Source organism: Seriola aureovittata, chromosome 8, assembly GCF_021018895.1.
Source record: "Seriola aureovittata isolate HTS-2021-v1 ecotype China chromosome 8, ASM2101889v1, whole genome shotgun sequence".
Taxonomy (NCBI): domain Eukaryota; kingdom Metazoa; phylum Chordata; class Actinopteri; order Carangiformes; family Carangidae; genus Seriola; species Seriola aureovittata.
In genome coordinates this window covers 8,048,174-8,072,974 of record NC_079371.1, presented here as the reverse complement: position 1 = coordinate 8,072,974, position 24,801 = coordinate 8,048,174, and the positions used below count along the sequence as shown (strand labels likewise).

The window sequence follows — 24,801 nt, the reverse complement described above, 5'->3', positions numbered from 1 at the left end:
AGGGAAGAGCACAAGAAAGCAGTTCCTCGTTTTCAAATGGGATCATTATACACTGAATTGATAGACCTATTTTGTCTATATCAAGTCTTTGGCTGAGGGGCATGCAGGCCACCAGAGATACAAAAAACATAGCAAACAAGGTTTCGAGAGAAACTATCAGTGAATAAATAGATTTTCCAAAGAAATTCTGTTAGTAACCTCATATTTAGTGAGAACTAAAGGACCTAAAATTATAATTAACAACCATCGCTACAAAAGACTACTGAGGGGCACTTGAATGGACAGATAATTTAAAGAATCCAACTGGTATTTAAGTGTAATATAGAGCTGAAGCAATCAAGCTTGTCATCAGTTCAATCAATGTTTATTGGGTGAACAGAACTCTGAAATATACATGACTCTGATCACACTCCAATGAGGAGTTAAAAGTTACAAATCTACATTTATATCTGAAAATAGACCAATAATTTCAAATAAAGATTATTTTTCAACTTGTATAAATATAATTTTACATGATAGCTTTATTGTAAAATACAATGTAGATTAAACTAAGCACAATTTGTTGGATGCAACACCAGAAATTCTGTATGCCAGTTTATAATGAATTGTTTCCTCTTTTATCAGTTCAATTCTATACACAACTATAAAGAAAAAGGGCAACACATTTGTGACAGTTTCTGTTCTAAGTGGATGATTTTTAATCAAAATAATATATACAGCCTGAATTTTAAAAACATGAGAAGACTGTGTCAGTGCTTTTAAAATAAAAAGTTTAGTGTTGCGTGCTTTGGCACATTTTCAGCAGTAACAGTCTGCAGTCAGGGGTGTCGGAGGGAGGGAGGCAGGTGCGAGCAGATGTTTAACATTCAGGAGGCTGCGTCCATCATCTGGATGGAACACTGCCCACTTCCGTAAGACGAAAGCCTCGACCCTAACCCCATACGGAAGTGGGCGGTGGTTCATCTAGACTGGGTTGGAAAAAAGGAAGACAAGCCAGCAGGCCAGCAGACTGCGAGCCTGCTTACAGCTGATCAGCTTTGAGTCTGCTCACTCCAGTACAAAAGCTTCTGGTCTGAAAAGCTTTCAAAATAAAATGAATACACAATCTCATGTTTGTCTCTGAGGCCACAGCTGCTCCCCATTTCAGTCTCTTTTCTTTGAAAGGTCCAGGCCTGTGCAGCTGTCCTCATTTGCCTTTAGCCTTCCCCATAGTGGAACGCAGTGGAAGAGTGCCCTCTGCCCATGAGTCAGGATACTGCATCATCTTCTCCCACAGACTGACTTCCTCTCCAACTGAGTCCATTTCCACTTCCTCCTTGGCTATTTTAACAGTGCCTGCAGGGGTGAAGATTACACAGTGAATGCAAAATTAGTGCAGAGTCTGTTATCATTAATGATGGCAAATTCCTCGAACACTCTTAATTGTCACACTGGGGAAAAAGGCATGGAAGCCTTGTGGGTACTTCAGCAGTAAAATAAAATTGAGCATGACTTTCTCATAAAGGCTATTAAGCTGCTATTAATAAAACAATTTAAACTAGAACAGGAAAGCTATGGTGTTACTTTCTCTTTTCATGAAGATAAATTAAATTCACCCTCATTCCAAAGTTAGAGAGTTAGGAGAGCAACACAAAAGTTAAAAAGTAAATTCCTCCCTGGTCCCAAAACAATGATCTGAACACTGAATTGCAATTGAAGGACAGGTTCACAGTTTTTCAAGTCTGTTTTAAGACAATAGCTAGGTAACTCAAATGACTTCTGAGTTAGTCAAGTGAAGTGAATATCTTCCAAAGTTCTTCCAAAATTCCTTCTTTGCATTTTACTGTTTTGTGGGAATTTTGTACTAAAAAGGCTGTGACTTTGGAAGATACCCATTTCATTTGACAAACTCAGACTGTTTAAACCTCATATTAGCTTCAGATAGAGTTGTATTTAAATTTTTACATGAAGGGCCAAATTTTGTTCCCATCACCTTCACTGAAAGCGCTTTAGACAAGGATATTTTAATGGCCAGTGTGAACACCAAGCGAAACCTGTTCATATGGACACCTGACTATATAATCGACAACTGAAAAACTTTGAACCTAGTAAAATTATTTTCTACTGCAAAAAGTTGCAACTGTGACATCAAACTAAAGCAACAGAGTTCAGTGTGAACCAAGGCCAAAACAACAAACAAATTAAGTGCTGACTAACTAAAGTGAAACAGACAAAGAGACCATCATTAAGCCAATCCCCTTGAAAAACAAAATGGGAGAAAATAGTTCAAAAGAAAACCGCTGCTCTTGCCAACATCTTTGTTGCTATTTATGAAATGTGGATTATTCTATTTACAATATAACACTCACAGTTAATCTTCTAGGGCAATAGGTATAAGAAGATCTCATAGAATAGCAACTGTCTGAGTAGAACACAAAGAAATAACAAAAGGGACAAAAAGCTGTAACTGAAGGGAAGGTGAAAAAAGGAAAATATCTGGATTTATTGAACTTTGTCAGTTTTTCACCTTTTCCAGAGCTGAGACGGACTCCTCCCAGGAATTCATTGCTCAGCATGGCCTCCCTGTCCCACACAGTCAGCTCCAGACACATCGCCCTCAGCTGCTCCAGAGCCACTTCCTTGAACACAAATGTGTGGTCATAGTGGGGGTTCAGGTTCTTCTTCACAACTGGAGTCTTCCTCTTTGAGGTCTTTGCCTTAGTTGGGAACAAGTATCTGCAAAACAACAAACTCCAAGTTAGTTTAAATAGAGAAATGCTTGTATGAAAACACAGTGAGTGTGGTTTTTAGAGCAGACAGATTATCACTAACCCTTTTACAAAGCTATCTGACGTGCCTCCTGTTTTCATTGCCATCAAATTCTTTGCCTCTTTAATTAGGACATGCAGTTCTCCTCCTTCTTCAGTCACCAGTTTTTTGCCTGACAAGGAGAAGGCAGACACTCTCACAAATTTGAGGCGAAGTGTATCAAACACAACCAGAGCTAAATGCAGTTTTCTTATTGTTGACTTACCTTTGATTTTCTCAGTTGTTGGCTTTTTAGGTGTGACAAACTTTAAGGAGATCACCAACTCTCCTTTGTACTGAGCAAAAGCTGAAGCTGGCACAGTAGAGGCTGCCTGTTTAGTAGAAGTACATGACATTTAGGTACACAAGAATCTCAAACACCGACTATAGTAAACATATTATTCGTCCTAACACGCAGGGCTCTACACTAAATCCTGACTAGTGCTGGATGACTGGGCCTGATACAGAGGTCAGTTTATGATTGTAAAAACAATATCTGTTAATATTATACAACCTACCTACAACTATATTTACTAAGATTTCCTTTGAATGACGTTATAGTTATAGTTATCAGTATGGCAGGACATTCACAACTAATCAGCGTTTTAAATAGTTAAGAGACTTATAAGGTGACAACATATAATGAAAACTCACTTTTCAAGTACTGCAAACACAATCTTAGTGTTTTCATGCAATGCAGTCTATTTTGCCAACATATACACTAATAACAAAATATAAGTGAGAAACAAGATACATGTTGGTCAGACTCTCATCCTCACAGATGATCCACAGCTTCACCTTGTTCTGATTTGCTTAGACCTTGAGGCTACTTGCTGATATTAAACATGAAGTTTCGCCATCATCTGATCGGTACACAAAGACTGTAACATTGCAGTTTGATAGTTTGCATGACAGTTTGTTTGTTTGTTGATATCTACTATATCTTGCATTTCTGAAATACCTCTGTGGGTTAGTCTCCGCTGATGGCTGCTGTTCCTCATTGTTGACCCAGTTTACCATGGGTTTTTAGACATCCTCTTTGGGTTACACCTAGTCTGTGTGCAGTTTTGGCACAGATGATTTGGCCTTTTTTGGAGCACTTTTGGTTTAAAGGCAACTTATGGAGTTGTTGATCTCTAGTAGCACTATGGGTCAATACTTTATATGTGGATCGTAAACAATGCAGATTTCAAACCTTCTAAGAAAAATTGGCTCTGAAAATGTTTTATGAGGACTAAATGCATTGATCATGTCTGTTAGAGCTCTTACAAAGCGTGAGAAACACTGAATGGAAACAGAAACTCAACAAGAAAACTCCACAGGACACCTTTACGTCCTTTTCTGTAAGGTGTTAACATTATTTTGTCAACACTGCATTACTCACCTAATAAACATAATAAGAAACATGAATGTAAACAATGCAAGTTATGAACTTTTAAGAAAAATCAGCTTTGTAAATGTTTTATAAAAGGAAGGAAATGTATTTAACATGTTTGTCAGACCTCAAAAGATACACACAACGCACAACTCCACTGGGCACCAGTCCATCATAGTATGGTAAAGAAAAACAAATTCAGTTTCTCTGATCTACCTTTGCCATGAGAGCCACACGTTCCTCGTATGGTGAGTCAAGGTCTCGGCAGTCCAGAGCAATCTCCACCTCTCCCAGGAAGGCGTTGCGGCTGAGGCGACCATGATGCCAGACTGATATCAACATGGAGCGGGTGAACAGCTGGGAGCGGCTGACAGAGTACTGGAAGTGGAAGATGAGGAGACTTGATTGATTGTGTCATTGCTGATACAGTGATGGACAGGTCTTGTAATGCTCTCATGCTCTGGGAGTTTTAAATAAATCAAGGGCTATAGATTAAAGAAGAAGGTGATTTCAGAGTTTATTGGAAGTTGCACAAAATCTTCTGAATAATTACCTTCTTCCAAACCTTTAAAGAGCAATCCAAAATGACAGAGCAATAATTTGTTACAAATGGATTCACCTAGATGATGTTCTTTTCAGCAGTTTTGTTTGCTACTGTATTTAAGCTGATTCTACACTGAAAGCCAGGACCAAAATCAATATTTGACAAAAGGTATTCTAATCAGCAATGTCAATATCAATCTTAAGGTCCCTGTAGGTGTGGTCACTATTTGCAGCAGGCTTGGCACAAGGTCACTAATCAGGGAGTGTCATTAAGTCAACAGGATAAGGTCAACAGTTGCATTACAAGTTGAGAGGAGCCAGTCATAAACCATCACCTTCAGTGTTTCTTTGTAGACGGGGTTTATGGTGTTTCTCTTCGTCGTGGTCTTCCTTTTGCTCTGGCGAGATTTGTCAGGGAGTAGGTAACATTTGACATAACTGAAACACAAAAAGAGAAAAGTATGTCAATCAGTCTTTCTCTTGGACATGACTGTTTTATTCTGTATTTCCTGAATAAATGCTGTGAAATAATATGTGTTGACATTCAATTTCCTGTGTAGCTGAGGTCATCACTTTTGGAATGTGATTATTGTGACTTTGTAAACACAGCAACCTCTTATCTACACTGATCAAAGCTGTGTTAGCATCACTGAGGGCTGAGAGCCACAATTTGGCGCAGCTGTGCTATTCGATGCCCAATGTTTTAAGTTTGAAGTAAACTGCTCTTCAAATGATGTGTTTTGTCTGTTTGAACTTCACATTACAGCTATGCTTGGACAAAGTGAAAGTTGGTAATACTTACGGGTTGGAAAGCTGCCGTGAGGCATTGCCGTAGGCCAGCCCGTGGCACTCCTTGATGAAGACCTGGAGGCTCTGGGTGGGTTCGTCGTAGCTCATTGAGAAGACGAGGTCTCCACTCACCTCCACACTGTCAAAGTCTCCTGCTTCACTGTAAATACTCATCATACTGCCCAGTGTGCTCTGTAGAAACACATATACAACTGAGGTTGTAGTTTCATTAATACCAAATACTGACATGTAGATAATACTAAGACATACATGTTCTAAATGCTTTATGCTGCAGATCAAAGTTTAAAAAAGTTAGAAATTGCAATAAATATCATGCTGGATGGTTAAAAAGTGAGCCAGGGACAAACAAAGATATTAGCAGAGATCAGGATGTTTCTGTCAATGTCCGAATCCAGAGTGACAGCATCAAAGTCTTGTTGGCCTCAGCTTTGTTTTACCTTAAGGCTTTGGTAACTATAGAAACATTTTTGGTAGCCTTTACACATCAATTTCACACTTCCTAACTTGAGGGAGGATATCCTGAGGTTATAGATGCTCATTCAGATTATCTAACATCAGTTCCGTTCTGAGAGACATAATGAGCTGTTTTTCAAAGAGCATTTAGAGGACTAATGCGAGCTGTGAGAAATGTCAATACTTTACCTTTGAGCTATGCAGGCTGGAGGAGCTCGATACCATTGACCTTTTATGAAAGCTAACCAAGCTGTCAATATCTTCTTCCTCCTCGTCATCTTCCTGTGGTACCATAAAAAACATTTAGAAGGATGATCATACACACATGGTGGCATTTTAGGACAGTTACATTTGCCTTGTTTTCACAAAAGGTTCATGTTATTTAGAAAGTTAAAACAACAACACATAAAGTAAGTTAACAGAAATGTATCTAATTTGGAATACAGGAAAAATGTACTTTTGTACACCAAGTATTTTAATAAGCCAACTGAGGATGCATCTTTGACATCAGTATCCATAGCTAGCCAAATCTAAGTGAGTTAAGTAGTAGGACAATGTTAAAATATCTGAAACAATAAATGTGAAGGCCAGGTTTTAGTGTTTCTAAAACGCAGGAAATTAACCACAAATCAAAATCAAAATCAAAAGTTGGGTTTTTTCAGTGAACTACTTACCTGTACATCTAATCCTGGTACAGAATGACTCCTGTTGCTCAGTGAGGCCTCTGGTTTGTCAAGTCCATCACGCAGGTCCATCGTCGATACATACTCTAAGCATAAAGATCAGCAATTAAACACGTATAAGTTTTTCATTTGATTATGGAATAAAAACAACAGCATTGTACATGGTAATATAAGATGCTAACCAGGAGGCTTTGGTGTGCGTCTGACACTCTTCTTGAAGATTCTATCAACGTCCAACTCTGGGGCTGGACTGACTGGTTTTACTTCTGGGGCCTGTGGTGACAGAAAAGGTGAGACATAGTCAGAGTTGAAAAAGTTAAAATAATTTGAGACCATGTCCACTTAAACGCATCTTACATTGTCAGCTTCTGGGTTGGTGCTGTCAACGCTGACAATATCTGCTTTGACTGGGATGGTGAGACTGGAAGCACTGGACCCTGATGGGCTGGACTGAACTGAGCGGGTCTCTTTCCTGGTTGACAAAATAAATTTTAAATAATTACAGCTGCTAAAACATACAACTTTTTACTTTACAAAGGCAGGTTTGCCTGAAATTTGCATTTGGATATCTCAGTGTATTTTTATGTAATATGAGAACTTTAACAACAAAAGTCATGAACAGGACAGCACTTCAATTTAATGACTTATGTGGACATGAATTACTAACCTAAATGAAGTGCTGTGCTGTTCATTATTAGTTTTCTTGTTAGGAGGCACCACTCATCTACATTTAATGAAGTTGAGTTATTATTTTTCTCTATTTTAACAGTACAATCAAAAAGTATGAGGTGCAAGAAAATACACCCCCACCCTCAGGTTGCTAATGTTACAACGAGTGTATTAATGACAGACCTAAGCAATAGTTTAAAATTTGGAAAATTTTATGGAAAACTTTTTTTTACTTCTACAGATTTTTGATTTTTAAATTATGTCGCCACCACCTCTGTTGTATCTTAGTGTAAACTATGGAGTTTAGAATTACAGGTACAACTTTCTGCATTTATGATCTGACCGAGTCCTGGCTGTATTGGCCTCAGACTAGAAGGTCGTACACTGTGAGGGAGGAGTGATAAACACTGCACTATATGCCTCAAATGTTGCTTGAAGTTATGTGTGTAGCATTTGTACATTTTGGAATAAATGTAAGTGAGTTTACCTTGGTTGCTCAGGGGTCACACGACCAGACTCAGTCTCCGTTTTATTGCTACTTATACTGGCATTTTCTGCGGACTCTGTGTCACTGTGGGCTGGCTTTGACCAAATGTCCTCCTTTGATTCAAATGATTCCCTTGAAGCAAGTGATCCTGAAATCTTGCTTAAATGACTGACACAGAAAAGGTGAAAAATGTTGAGACATTTTTAATCTGTGTTTCGGAAATCTATGTGTTAACATTTCTAAAACTGACAAAAATGATGTGAAGAATGAGATCAGACCTTTTGTTGTCCGTCTGATTTTTCTGCCTGGGCCGAGGCACAGGAGCGGGAGGATCTGGCTTTATTTCAGTACCTCTCAACAGCATTTCTCCTGCTGTTTCACGCTTCTTCACTATAACACAGAACAATATCACACTCCCATACCAGTTAAACAACCTGCAATCATGCTTTTGCATTTTCTAACATTTCTCTCCTTCCATTGTTGAAGTGAAACAAAATTCTTTTGACTGTGGGGATTTCATTTGGGTCTGGCTGAGGGCTGTTTACATTCCTAGTTGAACAGCTGATACCCACTTCCTCTTCCTGTACTCACACTGCGGTCTCTTTTTCAGGGAGACCCTGACTAGGTCATGTCCAGGCGTTGTGGAGAAACGGTTGACCCTTTGATCGTAGAACCAGTCACCTGTCCTTTTCTTTAGATCCCTGGAATCCAGAACAAACGCTTTTTAAAGGTGTAAAGAATTTACCCTCATCGGCAGTTAAATACCATATTAGTTAATGGTTACCCAACATGCTGTGAGCTGTGTGCTGTGAGCTCCTCAGCATTTTGCAACATGGTGTACATTACTGTTATTATCATGTGATACTGCTCAAAATAACAGTTTTCATGTGTCTATTTGTGTCGATGCTACAAGGAATAAGGAAACAAATATACTATATGTTGGATTGTTATCAGTTCCAAAAAATTTGACTTTCTCCTTGCCCATTACATTATACAAAGAGGTATTATGAAAAGGTTATTTAGCCTCCCCTCACTGATATAAATGGGGTGGGCAAAATACTAGAAACATCTGTCAGTATATCAATACAATTCAACCGCATCACAACCTAAATCCTCCAAAGTCATTATAAAGTTGAACCAACTTGTTGATTGGGCTCAAAATACTGATTATTACTGATTTCAAAGTTATGTTTACATTTAGTGTTACCCAGCAAAATACGTTGTGTGTTGCCTTGAGCTCTAACAATTAAGTAATTAAGTAAATTAAATCCCACATTGTTCACATCCATGTTTGGAACAAAGTGAAACCACAGTCAAACCAACCATCACGTGTGCACAAGATAAACAAAACAGGGATTTATTCATAGAAAAACAGCTTCATGGCACTAGTAGAGGTAAAAAAAAAAAAAAAAAAAAAGGGGGGGGGGGGCAAGGAACCTTTAAGGGACAGTAAGAAAAACAGGATATCTTACGATTCTTTGGCACACACGCTGCATAACCAGGATCCATTTGGGAAGAGTGTTCGGCAGTTGCGGCACACATGGTGATTACACATCTTGCACTGGCTGGAGAAAACAGTCAGTCGGCTCAGAGGCTCCAGGCATCTGCCACAACTATGCTCACTGTATCTTCCACTGCCACGTTTGGCCCCTTTCCTCTTCACATCAAGCAACTCTGTTTTCAACTTCCTGAAACAAAAACGTAGGTGAAGCAAGAATTGGCAAGCCATCTACAGGAGCTAGAAACGTTCAAACATTGTAATAGACACAGAAACACAGTACATCTCATCTTTTTTAATCATGTGCAAGTGTTATATGATAGATTTGTTTGAGTATTTCTGAAACAGCTGATCTCCTGAGATTTTCACACATAACAGTCTCTTGAGTTTACATCCAGTGAGCGGCAGTTCTACAAACAGCTGGTGTCAACAGCATGAATCGATGGACCCAACCTGCCTTGTGTCAACAGTCCAGGCTGGTGGTGGTAAGTGTAATGGTGTGGATGATGTTTTCTTGGCACACTTTGGGCCCCTTAATACTGATCGACCATGGTTGGAATGCCACAGCCTATCTGAGTATTATTGCCGACCATGAACATCCCTTCATGGCCACAGTTTATTCATCTTCTAATGGCTACTTCCAGCTCGATAATGCACCATGTTACCAAGCAAAAGTCGTCTTCAGCTGGTTTCATGAACATGATAGTGAGTTTAGTTAACTTCAGTGGCCTCCCGTCACCAGATCTGAATCCAATACAACATCTTTCTGATGTGGTAGAATGGGAGATTGGCAGCAAGAGTGTGCAGCTGATAAATCGATAAATCTGCAGGAATTATGTGTTGCAGTCATGTCAACATGGAGCAGAATCTCAAAGGAGTGTTTCCAACATCTTGTGGAATCAATGCCACAAGGAACTGAGGCTGAGGCACGTAAAATAATCAAACTAATGTAGCAGTTAACTATATTTCACTGTTAAACTTTATATCAGACAAACTCTTCACAAATTACAAATAAAACTGCAATAACTAATTTTGTCACATTCTTACAAAACAAACACATCATATCATTACCATGCATAAACAATAATTCTGAATTATAGCCCAACCCTAAACCAAGATATTGAGCACTGCACCACAAAAATGTCTATATTAAGATAAGATATATTTGTTGTCCACTACATGTGTACATTTGTTTTTGATACTTGATTCTACAGACACAATTTGGTCAGTACTAGTAATGATTTGAGGTTAAACCCAACCTTGCCAGCAACAAATTCCTTCTAACCTTATATTGACACTAACAAATATTAACTACCTACGACATAATAATAATAGCCTTACTGGATTTGGACTGCTGATACAGATATCAATATTTGAGATAAAAAAAAACAAACAAAACAAAACTTCTTTAAAGCCAGTGTATGTGCCAATATTTGTCTGTATTGAGCTAATATTGTGAGATATCAGCCTATTCACTAGTCAGATTCTAACAATAATAAATATCAAAAAAACATTAAAAATACCTTGTGAATTAGGCTACACTTGAAATGATTAAGTTAGACTTAAATAGTAATCGCTTGAATTGACTGCATTTGTAATACCTTCCATATTTTGGTATTTTTATAACCCATACATAGAGAGAAGTAAAGCAAGTAAGTTAACCATTTAGCACAATTAACAGGAAATGCTTTCCTCTCACCGCACACGGTGCTCCTCAGCCTGCCTCAGGTCCTCGTCGCGTCGCAGCACCTCCAGGATCAGCTCCCGCTCAGAGTCAGACAGGAAGCCCAGGTTGATCATGTCAGCAGCCTGGGGCATTGTTCCTCCAACCAAAGCCCCTTAGCACAGGTTTACTGGCTCAGTCCAATCACTCTAGCATCAAGAAGCTCCCCTGAAGACAAAACAGAACATCAGGAATTGAGTGAAAAGGTAATAAACCCTCTAGTGTGTTACTGTAAAAAAAAAAAAGTTGATTACATACTGACAAAATGTACTTAAAAAGCTGACAGCGAGCAGGTGAGCAGCACTCTTTACTTTTACTACTAGAGAGCATGTTTTCCTATGATCCCACGCAAGGCAACATAGGCAGAGCTCTACAATAAAAAAGAGGAACTTGGTGACTTGATGTCCTGCAGTGATGAAGATATAGCAGGTAGAGAGAGCTGTGTGGTTCTAATCAAATGACTGGTGGACGATTGAGTGACATTTCTCTCTTCCTGTTGGCCTCCATGGAGTGAGACCACTGTGTATTGTATAACTCTGCCCTGCTGGAGCTGGCTCATTAATGAGAAAGCAGGCAAACAAAGAACAGAATGCCTCATTAGACAGTCTAAATCTCATTGCAGACAATATACAGTAACTTTGTTCCTTCTCCTGTATTCAAAGCCCTTTTTGGCAAAAGATTAAAAGAACAGTTAAAATGATCACCCACTGAAATCTAGATAAAGCCAGCAGACACTGTTCATTAAGACATGATTTCTGTTTCACAAGGGGACAAGAATCAGTCTAAAACTTTGGAACAAGCTTCTAGCTGAACGCAGCCTTCCAAAAATGATAAATGACTACAAGGAACCAGGATGCCAGAGGTTTTAAAGATCCCACAGAAAGCCTCTGCCAGGGTGAAAGGTTGTTTTGAGTGGGACGGGCAAAAACAACATGAGCTTGGCTATCATGGAGGGTTCCCACCCTCTAAGGATACAGAGAAATGGGTGGAGTTCTGTAGCGTAACCATTTGTTTAAGCCAAAAATCCAACTTATCATCTGTCATGTTCCCTTCTGAAACTTTATGCTTCATTTATTATTTGAACTGACTCAGAGGGGATTTAACTTAGAGGTTAACGTGCATGTTAAGTAGTTCATCAGAGCGAAATCTGCAATTCAAAACCACAGGCATAACCCGAGACCTTTTTTCCTCATTGTTTAAATGTCTGCCTAGCAGGAATTTAATAATACCTGCTAGGCAACTTGTCTTGGTAACTTTCAAGCAAATGGCGCATGCGTCTGTACCAGTTGACTGAGAGATACTGCACTAACTTGAACAATCCTTTACAAACACCAAACACAAGACATTAAAGAGTGAGTAGCATAGTGCAGGCAAGCGTGTAGGCTTGTGTAAAGTGCAAATGACATTAATCCTCTGGGGTCCAGGTTCATTTTAGTTAATCTTTGCTGATTATCTATGCATTCATTTCTATCTTTGTGTAACTCCTTTTAAACTTGCTGCAGCTTTTTTATCAGCATAAACTCAGCTGTAAGTCTGAATCATTTTTTCAATGTCTGAGTATTAAGCTGTTAGGAATTCAAAATACAAGACAAATGACATTGAAATAAAACTACGTAAAAGCCTATTTGCAGTCTTTCAAATGGACTGTAGACATAAATGAGAGTGGGAAAGCTCCACATCTGCACTTTCCACTGGTTTTCTCAGCTTGTGTCTACTTGATAGGCTCTATAAAGTTTTGTCACTGATACAGTGTTGACAGATGAGACTACAGAAGGTTACCCAAGTGAATATGATGTTAACAAACATGAGACTACACAAGGAAAGATATCAAATCATAATTGTTATAGCCTTTACAAATCATCAGTCCGCGATGTTGAAATTCAGGCTTTAAGAATTAAAAAAGGTCCGGGATGAGTTGCTAACGGCTGCGGGTCGAACGTTAAAACTAAAATACGGACGTTACTCCACTTACATCCACTTAACGATGTCTTCAGTTTGCTTATATTCGACTGTTACTATATTTTACAACAGATTAACAGCATGAATTTAACAAACATGACGGCAGATCTCAAACCATGACAAGAAATTCAGATGACTCATTAATGAACTCCATAATAAGCTGCTAACGGCTGAAGCTGTCGAACGTCAACGTTACCAGCAGAAAAGTAAATTAATGCTAACGTTATTCCACATCCACTTCACGAAGTCTCTAGAAACCAGTTTGCGTTTACCCGACTGTAAAGTCTAAATATTTGGTAAGATGATTCAGTGGTTTTATTACTGCTCAAGCTAATTAAAGAAAATTACACCCACCTGTTGATAAAAGTCGAGTGCAGCCCCGCTTCACGGCTGGCGTCACCACGGCAGCGAGATTTTCCTGGCAGAAAACACAACAGAAAAGCGTGAATAGTGGCAGAAAAGCGCATATAACATAATTGTATTGCCGTCTATCTACAGACACGTTTACTCACTCTCCTCAGCAGCGATAACACTGCCTTTCCTTCCCACGTCTTCGTCTTCTTGCCTCCCGTCTCCAGAACAGTTGACTTTGTGCTACAGAAGTCCCAAGTACCGGAAGATAGGGAAAGTTTGCAGCAGACAGGCAGGAGCGCCTCTCCACATTTTCCATGACAGGTGCATTTCCTCTGCTCTGTTTACCACAGAAGGGCCGAATGTGGAAAATCTGTCCCTTTGAAACAGGGCTTTTACTTTTTTTTCTGTCTTCTGAAGAAAAAAAAAAGTTGTCAGACGGTAAACGCGAGAAATGCGACATAAAAGCAAATGCAGCCAGCCATTTATTGCTAATTAGAAAAAAATGGTGCTACAGTGGTCAATGGAAAGTAAATAAATTTGCTGAATTAAAGTTTAGGTACTTGTACTTAACTTAAGCATACTTTTAGTATTTATGCTACTTTATACTCAGAGGGAAATATTGTACTTTTTACTACACTCTGATACAATAATTCAGATTTAAGGCCCTGCACACTCACAATGGTGTATGGCTGAAAGCTCGGGTGAGGTGGGCTTTACATGAGGTCACCAATAAGAATGATAAGTTGTAAGTTGTCCTGCAACAAAACCAAAGGAGAGTCCTGAAAAAAATACTGTTGAGATCTTAAAACCTGTGCACACTAAATATAATCTTTCAGGACATGCAAAGTTCTACCATTCTGCAAAATCAGTACATTACTGTGTATACTCCATGTACATTTTGCTGCTAATGTACTCAAGCTAAATTTCTAATGCAGGACTATCCTTGAAACTGAGTATTTTTACATTGTGGTATAACTACTTTTGGTTTTACCACATCCTAGTGAAAGGATCGGAGCACTCCTTCCACATCTGTAGATGGTGTGCCTTTGTCTATAGTTTCCTATTATTCACTATGCAATTATTTGTTGTGAGGGCGTATGCAAAGTGATGGCAAAACAACACATTGTTAAGCAAATGATCACTAGGCCTATAAAATTAGATTTAAAGTCTCACTGTGTCCGTTTTAATTTCCATTTTGAACAAGTCTCTGGTATCTAAAAACCCAGTGTGCCATCAGCCGTATAGACTGAGGTCTCAGCCTTGGCTAGGAATAGAGAGAGGTGGACCTGCATATTCCTTCTGATTTTGTATTTTATATGATTGATACTATACTTAGGAAGAAACTCATAGGGGCCATGACTCCCTAAGAAAAGATCCAATCATGTCTGTTTAATATATTTAATATGGATTTTTGTTAAGTAGTGCAAAGACCCATTTTATGCTTTCACCTCCTGGCTCCTCCATGTAGATACAGATGGGTGACAAAGTAAAAAAAGCTTTAACTCTCTTCGTAACATGTTGATCCACCACAAGCTGTCTTAGTAGCTTCAGTGCTCTTTGGCATAGATTACTACTGGAGGGATGAACACCACTCAACCAGAGGATATTCCCTTATTTGGGTCCAAAATCTGCCATAGCTGTTCAACTTAGATCTGATGATTGCAAAGGCCATATCATATGATCACATGATTCACATAATCTCCATACTCATGAAACCATTCAGTGACCCCCTCTGTATGAAAACATCTGCACAAAATGAGCTGTAGCCTCCTGAAGATATATTGATAAACCAGAGTACTACTGTATATGTATGTTATTTATTGTAGAGGTTAACATTTACAACCATGCCAACTATATGAATCCTGATGTTTAACAGAATATTGAAGTTTAATAAGTTTGCATGTCCCTGTAATTAAGCGGCACAGTGAAGCGAGTCAGGAGCAGTGGATGTGAGTAATTTCCTGGTGTCCTTTTCATTTCAGCCAACCACAAGAGGTCTGAGGATCAAACACCAGAGTGAAATTCAATGAGTATATGACAACAGTGAAGTGCCCCCCCCCCCGCTCCCGTAGCGTTGTCGAGTGGCTAACAGATAACGCCGTGGTTCAGGTATGGCTGGGCCGCTTCCACATTTGATTAAAATTGCACGTGTGAGTCAGGGCGTTTCTAAAATAAAATAGCATTCGCGCTCAATTTCCCTGGACAAATAAAGGTTTATAAAAATACAGCAGCAGCTGATTTCACTAACTGACAAATGAAATAATCATAATCATAGAAATCAGCTGGTGTTGTGTTTGGCTTTTTTCCTCTCTGGAAAAAAAAATCTACTTTAGTACATTAAACTGTTCAGAGCCGCTGTGTCCACTCTGTATCTGTGTTCATCTCTTCAGCTCAGGACGGTCTACAGTCCAAGTCCAGCACAACATGGTGAACACGAGGTGCATATGACTTAACATGCTCTATGTGCTGGATGTTTGTTTTCCACAATGCACCAGTGATGTCCCTTAAAAGACAAGTGATGCGGTTTGCTGTGTCATCAGCCCAGGCCTGCCACACCTCTCTGTCAGCTTTCTTCCCAGAAACCCTCTGGGTGGCGTCATTGATAGATGGAATGGCTGCAGTGTTCGCTAATGGAGAGGTAACGTTCTGGTGAATGTGCAAAATGCCACCAGTTGTTCTCTTCAGCAGGCGACAGGCAACAGGCCAGCCGTCCTCAGAGCTCGGTATGAGACCCAGATTCACCCGGTCAGCAATGTCACACAGCTGGAGCTGGAAAAAATAAAATAAAAAAGGTCATCAATACTGTTAACCAATTTCTTTTTTACGATGCATTAGATTGTTGCACATGCATTTAACATAGAATAAACTGACTATGACTCCTGACAAAAGCCACAATTCCTAATGATTTCACCTATAAAGATATTCTGAAAGATACAGATTAAAGGATGAACAATGGGATTTTAAAAAAGAGAAATTTTATACTTTGACAAAACGAGATTGTACACATTAACAAGGTGCTTCTGATTTTGTAATGTGTAATATATGTAAAACCTCCTATACAAATTTAACACTATTGGTGTGATGCCAGATATGGGCTTGCAATTATACTGGAATTTACAAAGAAAAAAACAACAACAACAAAACAAAAACAAGAACAAAAGAACCAAACTACACTTGGGATACATCTAGTGTACAACTTTCTGTTGCACCCAGACAAAAAAAACATCATTTAAAGTTGAATTGCCATTCTTATTCTGCATAAGTACCATTAGATTTTGACATCAAGTCAGTCACTATCACATTTATTGTTGTAATAACCACCAAAATGTTGATCAGTTATTTGTCAAAATATCTTGTTATTATTGTCTTGTAACAATATATCTTTCTCTTTTCTGCAGTTCCTGTTAAAACTAAACATTTGTAACTTCATTCATTCAGGGATTTCATTATCATATCACAAAAAATCCAATGATTTCTGTAATTGATCAGTGGAGATGGGAGTCCAAATTCCTCTCTGGTACCAATCTCAGCCACTAGAGTGCAGAAGTCAACACTTTCAACCATGTAGTGAAATAATCAGTTCCTGAGGGAGAGAGTTAATGTTTTTGCGTGTAAACAATACATGTAGCAGAGGAAGAAAAAGGTTACTTGTCGGTTGTCTCCATGGTGAATCGTGCAGCGGTCAGACACTCCATTTGCCTCAAGATTTTTCTGTAAAGCTTCAACAGCATCGGGGTTCCACTCGCAGGCGTGAACATGACTGGCCCCCGCATGGACCAGATATGGGAGAGTGAAGTATCCGATACCTGACACAAGTTGGGACAGTTACCATCATTCATGTCATAATTCAAATTATGTTTAATTACCAGTCACAATAAAAGCAACACGATGGACAGGGATGAAACCTAAACCTGGACATGAGCTGGTGTTTTTCACCTTTGAAAGGCAGAATTCATCACTGCATTGGATTGTATGATACTGTATATGTGTGGTTTAACTGATCCAACTAATAAGATGTTCAAGTACAAAGAATTTATATACATAGTATCATCTGTTTAAAAAAAAAAAACCTCATAATACATGACACAGTTTTACTACCTGCATATAAATCCACCACAGTCTCCCCTCTGCAGTCAAATCCAGCTACCCGGAGCTTCTCTGTTATGTTTCCAGCTGAGAACATACATTTGGTAACATCAAACTCATACCTGAAACACAGGTGAAGAAGACATGATAAGTTTCAGACAGGTTTTGTCATGTCAAATTTAGTAAGAATGTGCCCAAGACATATTCAAAAAGAAAAGAAAAAGACTGATTATTACTGAGACTAACCTAATACCATTGTCCACATGTTTGACCCAGCTGTGCTCTCCTAACAGCATCGTCACCACAGGAGATCTAAATCCATCCTTGGATATTCGACTCATCTTTGCCAAACGCTTTGCTGCCAATCCTTTCGCCACTGCGCTCCATAGCTGTTGATCTAAACAAGTATAAAACAATCAATAAATGTCCTAATTAATTAGTTTGTACACCAACACTGACCAAGCACTTTAGTAGGAACAGCATACTCATACTGGGTAGGGCCTCCATTTGCTCTCAAACACAGTCTCAGTTCTTTGTGGCATTGATTCCACAAGATATTGGAAACACTCCTTTGAGATTCTGCTCCATGTTGACCTGACTGCATCACATAATTTCTTTAGACTTGACAGCTGTACATTCTTGCTGCCAATCTCCTGTTCTACCACATTCAAAAGGTGTTCTAGTGGATCACATCTGGTGGCTGGGGAGGCCACTGCAGTTCACTGAACCCATTGTCATGTTCATGAAAGCAGTTGGTGGCAACTTTTGCTGTAACATGGTGCATTATTGAACTATGCACATAGTCAATACTCAGATAGGCTGTGGCATTCAAACTATGACCGACTGGTATTAAGAGGCCCAAAGCGTGCCAAGAAAACATTCCCCACACCATTACAGCACCAGCAGCCTGGACTGCTGACACAAGGCAGATTGGGTCCATGGATTCATGCTGTTGATGCCAAATTCTGCTGCCTCAATAGAAATCCAGATTCATCAGACCAGGCCACATTTCTCCAGTCTTCAACTGTCAAGTGTTGGTGAGCCTGTGTCCACTTCAGCCTCAGATTCCTGTACTTGGCTGACGGGACTAGAAACAGACATGGTCGTCTGCTGTTGTAGCTCATCCGCCTTAAGACCTGACGTGTTGTGCATCCTGTGTTTGCTTTTCTGCTCATTGGAGTTGTGAAGAGTGGTTATCTGAGTTACCTTAGCCTTTCTGTGAGCTCCTACAAGTCTGACCATTTTTTTTTTGACACCATTCTCAGTAAACTCTAAAGACTGTTGTGTGTGAAAATCACAGGAGATCAGCTATTTCACAGATACTCAAACCAGCCCGTCTTGCAACAATCATGCCACGATCAAAGTCACTGGCTGTGTCCAAAATAACTCGCTACTCTGTATATGGTCCACTATGTAGGCAGTTCTCCATTCTGTAAACTTTTCATGACGCATTGTATCCCACAATGCGTCATGAAAACTAGTGTACAACCGATAGTCACTAACCAAGCAATATATACCATCACCCATTGTGCTCTCACTGAAAGAATGAAAAACTGTGCAGTGACAATTAACCCAGTAGTGTCTGAAAGTGTTTTTCATATCACCGATGAGCTCACTGTATAGTCCTCCCTTGATAATGACTAGGGAGCAGTGAATGAATGAGTAACTACAGAGATCACATTTATTCTCCATTCTGATGTTTGATGTCAGAACATTAACTGAAGCTCCAGACCTGTATCTGCATGATTTTATACACTGCTGCCACATTATTGGCTGAATGAGTAATTGCATGAATAAGCAGGTGTGCAGGTGTCAATAGAGTGCTTGAGGACAGTACCCATTTTCTTCCATAGTGGCAGGGAGAAAGAGCCACCTCCCAGCAGGACTAAGTCTCCATGCCTCTGGAAGCTGCGAGGGAGGTCCCTCTTCATCTCCTGCGTCCATCTTTCCCCGTGAGACTCCGTCAGCTCCTGGAGGATTTTCTCAAGTTTACCCCCACCTGTCTTTCCCCTCTCTCTCTTTGACTGCAGAGTAGACTGAGGTGGAAACAGCACAGACAACATAAGACACATAAGAAGACTTTAAAAGGTGCAGTGTAGCAGTGTCTGTTGCTAATAATATTTCACTTTGCTTTAATTACCTGACTCCAAACTATTTCACAAGCACTGCCTGAAGCCACCCTGCTTCTGAGAGAGTGCAGATCAAGTTGTGACAGACAGGATGGTAAAATGGGCAAGAGGACTGTCCCATCTGAGTTTTTCAGCAGACACAAAGTCAAGTCAAGAGCTCCGCTGAGCTGCAGACATCTCCTGTGAAATATGGATTTTAAATGTAATGTCACAATTACTTCAGACAGACGCTATAAACATGTTAATCAAAAGATCTCTCTGTGCGCACACTGCTCTCGGTTCCCAAGTTGACGGCTAGCGGCTAACTTAGCCTAAGAGCTATGCACCCAAGGGACGGCTGATTACCTGAACTGCTGCGCGTGACACTGAGACACACGAAGGCAAGGTACACCGTCCATTTACAAACAAACAAAAAAATCCACTGTGTTTATGTTTTGGCGGTTCAGGAGTGCTAAATTAGTTGCAGGTAACCGGTAGCTGCTCCACAACAACACACAACATGTTTCCAGTCGGATTGTTTTGAAGGAGGGACTTCTTCTTCTTCTTCTTCTTCTTCTTCTTCTTCTTCTTCTTCTTCTTCTTCTTCCTTTCGTTTACTGGCGGGTGGCAACCAGCGTTAAGGCGCATTACCGCCACAAATATATAGATATTTGATTTTAAATATATATATATGTATATATATGGTTTTATATTTACTGATTACACATTCACGCACAGATTGTTAATGTGTTCAACAGAGACACGGATGCCAGAATCACCTCTGGCCAGAACAGCGCCTCACACTGTTTGTCCCCCCACAACCAGCAAGAAATGGTAAGTCATGCGCATGACTACACCCCATCCCCATATAGGCTCAAGTTAGAGTCCTAATGATGATTTAAGCTTTTAAAGTGATGTTCACAGATAATTCTGAAGTTGGTAATTTTAGCTCAACCTTTGTAAACCTGTAAAATAAATTTGCATGAGAAACAATTGTGCTTGTGGCAAAGAAATTCGTATTTGATCAAAACACAAATAGTGTGATTAAAATCTGAACAAATGAGTGGTGAAGTTGCACAAAGAGACTGAAGGATGAAGTGTTTTTGTTCATGTGTGTACTGATACAGAGCAGGCAACTGCATATAAAACTCAGTGCTCAAAGTTCCCACACAGTGTGTGTGTCATTGCTGTATACATTTTGACCATGTTTTTATCCCTGAATCTTATTGGACAATGACAATCCAATCACAAAGCAGAATCCAACTTTTTAACTGTTAGCCCACAACTGATCGGGAATAAAAATTTCAATGAACACTGGAATTATTAGAGTTTTGCGATTCATGTATGTAGCTATTAATTTTTCTGCAACAGATGCTTTGAGGATTGAGCTCTATATTATATTCATGGATTGTGCATTTAAAGGAGAATCCAACCCTTTATATTCAATTTTATTTGTATAGCGCCAAATCATAATATTCATTATCTCACTGCACTTTACATGGTAAGGTCGAGACCTTACTTTATTATAGAGAGAAACCCAACAGATTCCACAAAGACTGAGCACTTGGCGACAGGGGGAAGGAAAAACTCTCTTTTCACAGGGAGAAACCTCCAACAGAACCGGGCTCAGGGTTCGGGTTTTTTTTCGGGGGGTGGGGGTGGGGGGGTTATGAATTGACATTTCTTATTCTTGTGCCCCAGAACAGATTGGTGAATATTTGAAACTTAAAATGTGCAACGTCATCCCAGTTTGCTCTATAAGAATGAATTGAGGCCTTGAAATGTTTGTCTAATTTCTCACACAAAATGAGTGTTTTATATCTAAAACCTTATGTCCAATTTAAAATCTGGATGAGACCTTTTAGGAGGTGCACTACTACACAGCTACTGTAGATTATGGGATTAGCGAGGAAACGCATTTCTCGCAGTGGCTCAAAGTAATTTCAGCTATATAACTTCAGTAGTCTGACTGATGAAAACAAGCCATTGGCTTTTTTAGAATATGACATTTGCAAGTCTAGACGTCCAGAGTCAGTTTTTCTACTGTATTAGTTCATCATTAGCATTCATTAGCTCTTAATCTGGGGGGTTCAATTAAAAGTGCATTCAACATTTTTCAACACTTATGACATTTAATCGATATTTAAACGGATTACACAACTGTTGGCACAGAACAAGTCAGTGCTCCTTGTGTTGTCTATGGAGGATTTGGAGATTCTCTGATTTCTAGCTTTAAGACAGATAATACAGACTTAACCGTCCTTGGGCACAGGAATAACATGTGACATTTAAGCTTTTTATTTATTTAAAATAGCTTTCAAATGAATGACCTGTATGTTTATGAATGTTATGATTATTTATTAGTATTTTGAACTTCGTACACAGCTGCTGCTGGACCTTTACCTTCACTTCCTGTTGCAGTTCATGGCTTAGCCCAGTCTCAGCTGAGTCAGATGAATAACGGCATTAGAAAAGCAAACTGTGGAACCATGGATGTGGGGAACATGGATGTAGGGCTATTATAAAATACGTTAAGTTGAATTAATACAACCATGGTGGGGAACAAACAAACACCTGTAACAGACGGTGGAGCAGGAAGTGGAGGGGAAGAAACCGAGCAGAGGGGAGCTCTGCACTGTTATACACTGCTGTTATTAATGCTCCACTATGTTCACCAACTGCTCTCGGACAGTGTGTTTCTGCTGTTTGCTGCTGAGGTGGTAGTGGACATTAAGATTATGTGAGTGGCGTAAAACATGCAAGCATGACCAGAACAGCAACATCAGGAACTAATTATAATGGGACTAACATGGTGGATATAAGGCGGGAAATATTCTGGTCGGGTGTTGATGTTTTTGTGTTAATTCCCTGCATATAAACACAAACCTAAATGTTTGTCACATATAAACTGGGGATAATTTGTGAAATTATAAAAGTTTGAATGATGGCATATGTTTGCATGATGATTTATTTATTCTTTCTGGATAAACATCTTTTCTAATATATGACACTGAGTCTAATGTCTCAACACTGACACTTTGTTATGTTAATATTTCTCTTTATTTACCCATTGCGTCTCTGACAGGATATTTAATATAACGTTGTACATGGAGAAGTGCTAGTTGTCGTTCCCTTTATACTCACCAAAACAAAAATTATATTCAGTAAATGACTGAATAGATAAGATGTCACAAAAATAAAACAGTTTCTCATGATGGAGTCTCATCTTGTTGTACAACACTGTGTCAAATGATAAATAAAGATCAATCTACCTCTTCCTCCCAGATCTCTCCTTGTTCGATGAAAAGTGGCACCAGAATTTGAATTCAGACTTTTAACTGTCTGCAGTCATGAGTATATTTGAACCTGAGTTGGCAGGTTAGTCAAAACAACATCTGACAGGTCATGTATTAATAATGTCCTGCTCTGGAGTAGATATAAAACAGCAGGGCTCCTGTCTGATGAGGCCCTACAAGCCTTTTTCTACACTGGGTTTATAACTTCAGGGCAGACTGAGAGTGAAGGATGTTTGGCTCACTCGTTTATGGTCCATCCCTCCCCTGTGCGTCTGATAAAATGCCATCTTCGCTCCTCTATGTAGCAACATGGAAGCTATAATGGCTGTATGTCTGAGCTGAGCCAATATTGAACCATCATAGTAAAACCTTTTATGCCAGTACTTAAAAAGACACTAGCCAGTGTAAATGACATTATTATTACAATCCGCGGACATGTAATCACACAGACTTTCAATTAAGCTCCTGCAGACTTTACAATCACAACAAAACAAGAAGGTTAAGTCTGAGATACATACAAGTTCATTGACTGCAGTGTTTCTAAAAGATGGACTTGGGTCTTCTGTATGAGACACAACAACACAAGCGATTTAATCTTAAAGAAGAGACATTGCCAATACAAGGTCAATAATTATAACTGACTTCAACGTCAAATAATTAACTCAACTTAGAAATATTTATTAACTTCCCTGACCACTTTTAGCAGCTAGGGTTAGGGTTAGTTCAAACTCCAATTGAAACAACCTACATTTCTAGTAAAGGGCTGTTCAATTTTAGGCATAAGTCAACCGAACACTTTCATGACCTGGGATTGTTAAAAATGCAACAAATCCTAATTTAATGATCACTAATAACTTGAAAGCAATTGCCTAATGATCTGAGCTGAATATATACTGTATGAGAGTTGCACATTTTTTGCCATAATTATTATAGTTATTTTTTTAAAATGAATTATAGGCTTCCATTTGTGAATACTGTAAAGTATGTTCACATCTGGGAAGATTTCCTCTTTAACTGCTCATATTTCGCTTCTTCCAGCGATCAGCATCAAACAACAAAAGTAACTGACATAAAAATGTGTTCAAATTAAACAAAAATTTATTAGTTTTGGTTTTATTCTGTCATTGTGTCTTGGCATTAATTCTACATGTCTCTGAGATCTATTAGAGGGATGAACACCATTCTTCTGGTGTTTCGATGGTGGTGGAAGAGCACTGTCTATCATGTCGGTCCAAAATCTCCCATAGGTGTTCAACTGTGTTGAGATCTGGGGACTGTGAAGGTCACAGCATGTGATTCACATCATTTTCATACTCATCAAACCATTCAGTGACCCCTCATGCCCTATGTCGTCCTGGGAGAGACCACTCATAAAGTGTTCCGTCATAGGATAAAGGTGATCACTGATAACACCTTTCTAATGATTCGCAGTGACCCTTCCTTCTAAAAGGACAAGTGGACCCAAACCATGCCAGCAAAATGGCCCCCACAGCATAACAGAGCCCCCGGATCGCCTCACTGAAGGAGGTAAAACATTCAGGCCTCTTCTGTCCTCTTGGTGTACATGCACCCGCTTGTGGAGAATATGGTGAAGGATGTCAAGTGTTTATGGTTTTTGTAACACTGAGCTCTCATTCATCTTTCTCTTTGTAATGATGCCCCAACCCAATTTTAATATCCCTCTCTATGTAATTGTCGATGGATTGTTCTTGCTGACACAGTCTGATCAGGTCCTGCATTGACACTTGTAGTTACCTAAGGAAGAATTGCTTGTCTGTTTTCACTTACATATCACACTAATGCACGAGCATCACAGTCATCAAATGTGGGCTGTTGACCACAATGTCTGAAACTAATTTCCTGATCTGTCTTTCCCATAGATCTAAATGTAGATGTCACTTTAGACACTGTTACTGAAACACCGGCCAGTTGAGCAGCCACCTGTCCCCTAACCAAAATCACTTAACTCT

At 39.3% G+C, this 24,801-nt stretch overlaps 2 protein-coding genes across 2 annotated transcripts; both read right to left on the bottom strand.

Moving 5' to 3' along the window:
- Window positions 1–348: 348 nt before the first annotated feature.
- Window positions 349–13,638, bottom strand: sytl4 (synaptotagmin-like 4). The gene is made up of 18 exons (XM_056383142.1): window positions 13,500–13,638; window positions 13,342–13,405; window positions 11,005–11,196; window positions 9,280–9,495; window positions 8,399–8,508; window positions 8,086–8,197; window positions 7,808–7,975; window positions 7,009–7,123; window positions 6,834–6,924; window positions 6,643–6,737; window positions 6,158–6,250; window positions 5,508–5,686; window positions 5,041–5,143; window positions 4,379–4,540; window positions 3,014–3,119; window positions 2,812–2,920; window positions 2,507–2,715; window positions 349–1,335 (listed from the first exon to the last, which is right to left on the bottom strand). The coding sequence occupies exons 3-18, from the start codon at window positions 11,121–11,123 to the stop codon at window positions 1,187–1,189; spliced, it is 2,136 nt and encodes a 711-aa protein (XP_056239117.1). The 5' UTR covers window positions 11,124–11,196; window positions 13,342–13,405; window positions 13,500–13,638; the 3' UTR covers window positions 349–1,186.
- A 1,504-nt stretch (window positions 13,639–15,142) lies between these two features.
- Window positions 15,143–20,088, bottom strand: trmt12 (tRNA methyltransferase 12 homolog). Its single transcript, XM_056383143.1, has 7 exons — window positions 19,902–20,088; window positions 19,568–19,736; window positions 19,265–19,463; window positions 17,674–17,824; window positions 17,440–17,549; window positions 16,990–17,147; window positions 15,143–16,110 (listed from the first exon to the last, which is right to left on the bottom strand). Exons 1-7 carry the CDS (start codon window positions 19,952–19,954, stop codon window positions 15,733–15,735), a joined length of 1,218 nt encoding a protein of 405 aa, XP_056239118.1. The 5' UTR covers window positions 19,955–20,088; the 3' UTR covers window positions 15,143–15,732.
- Between the last annotated feature and the right edge of the window lie 4,713 nt (window positions 20,089–24,801).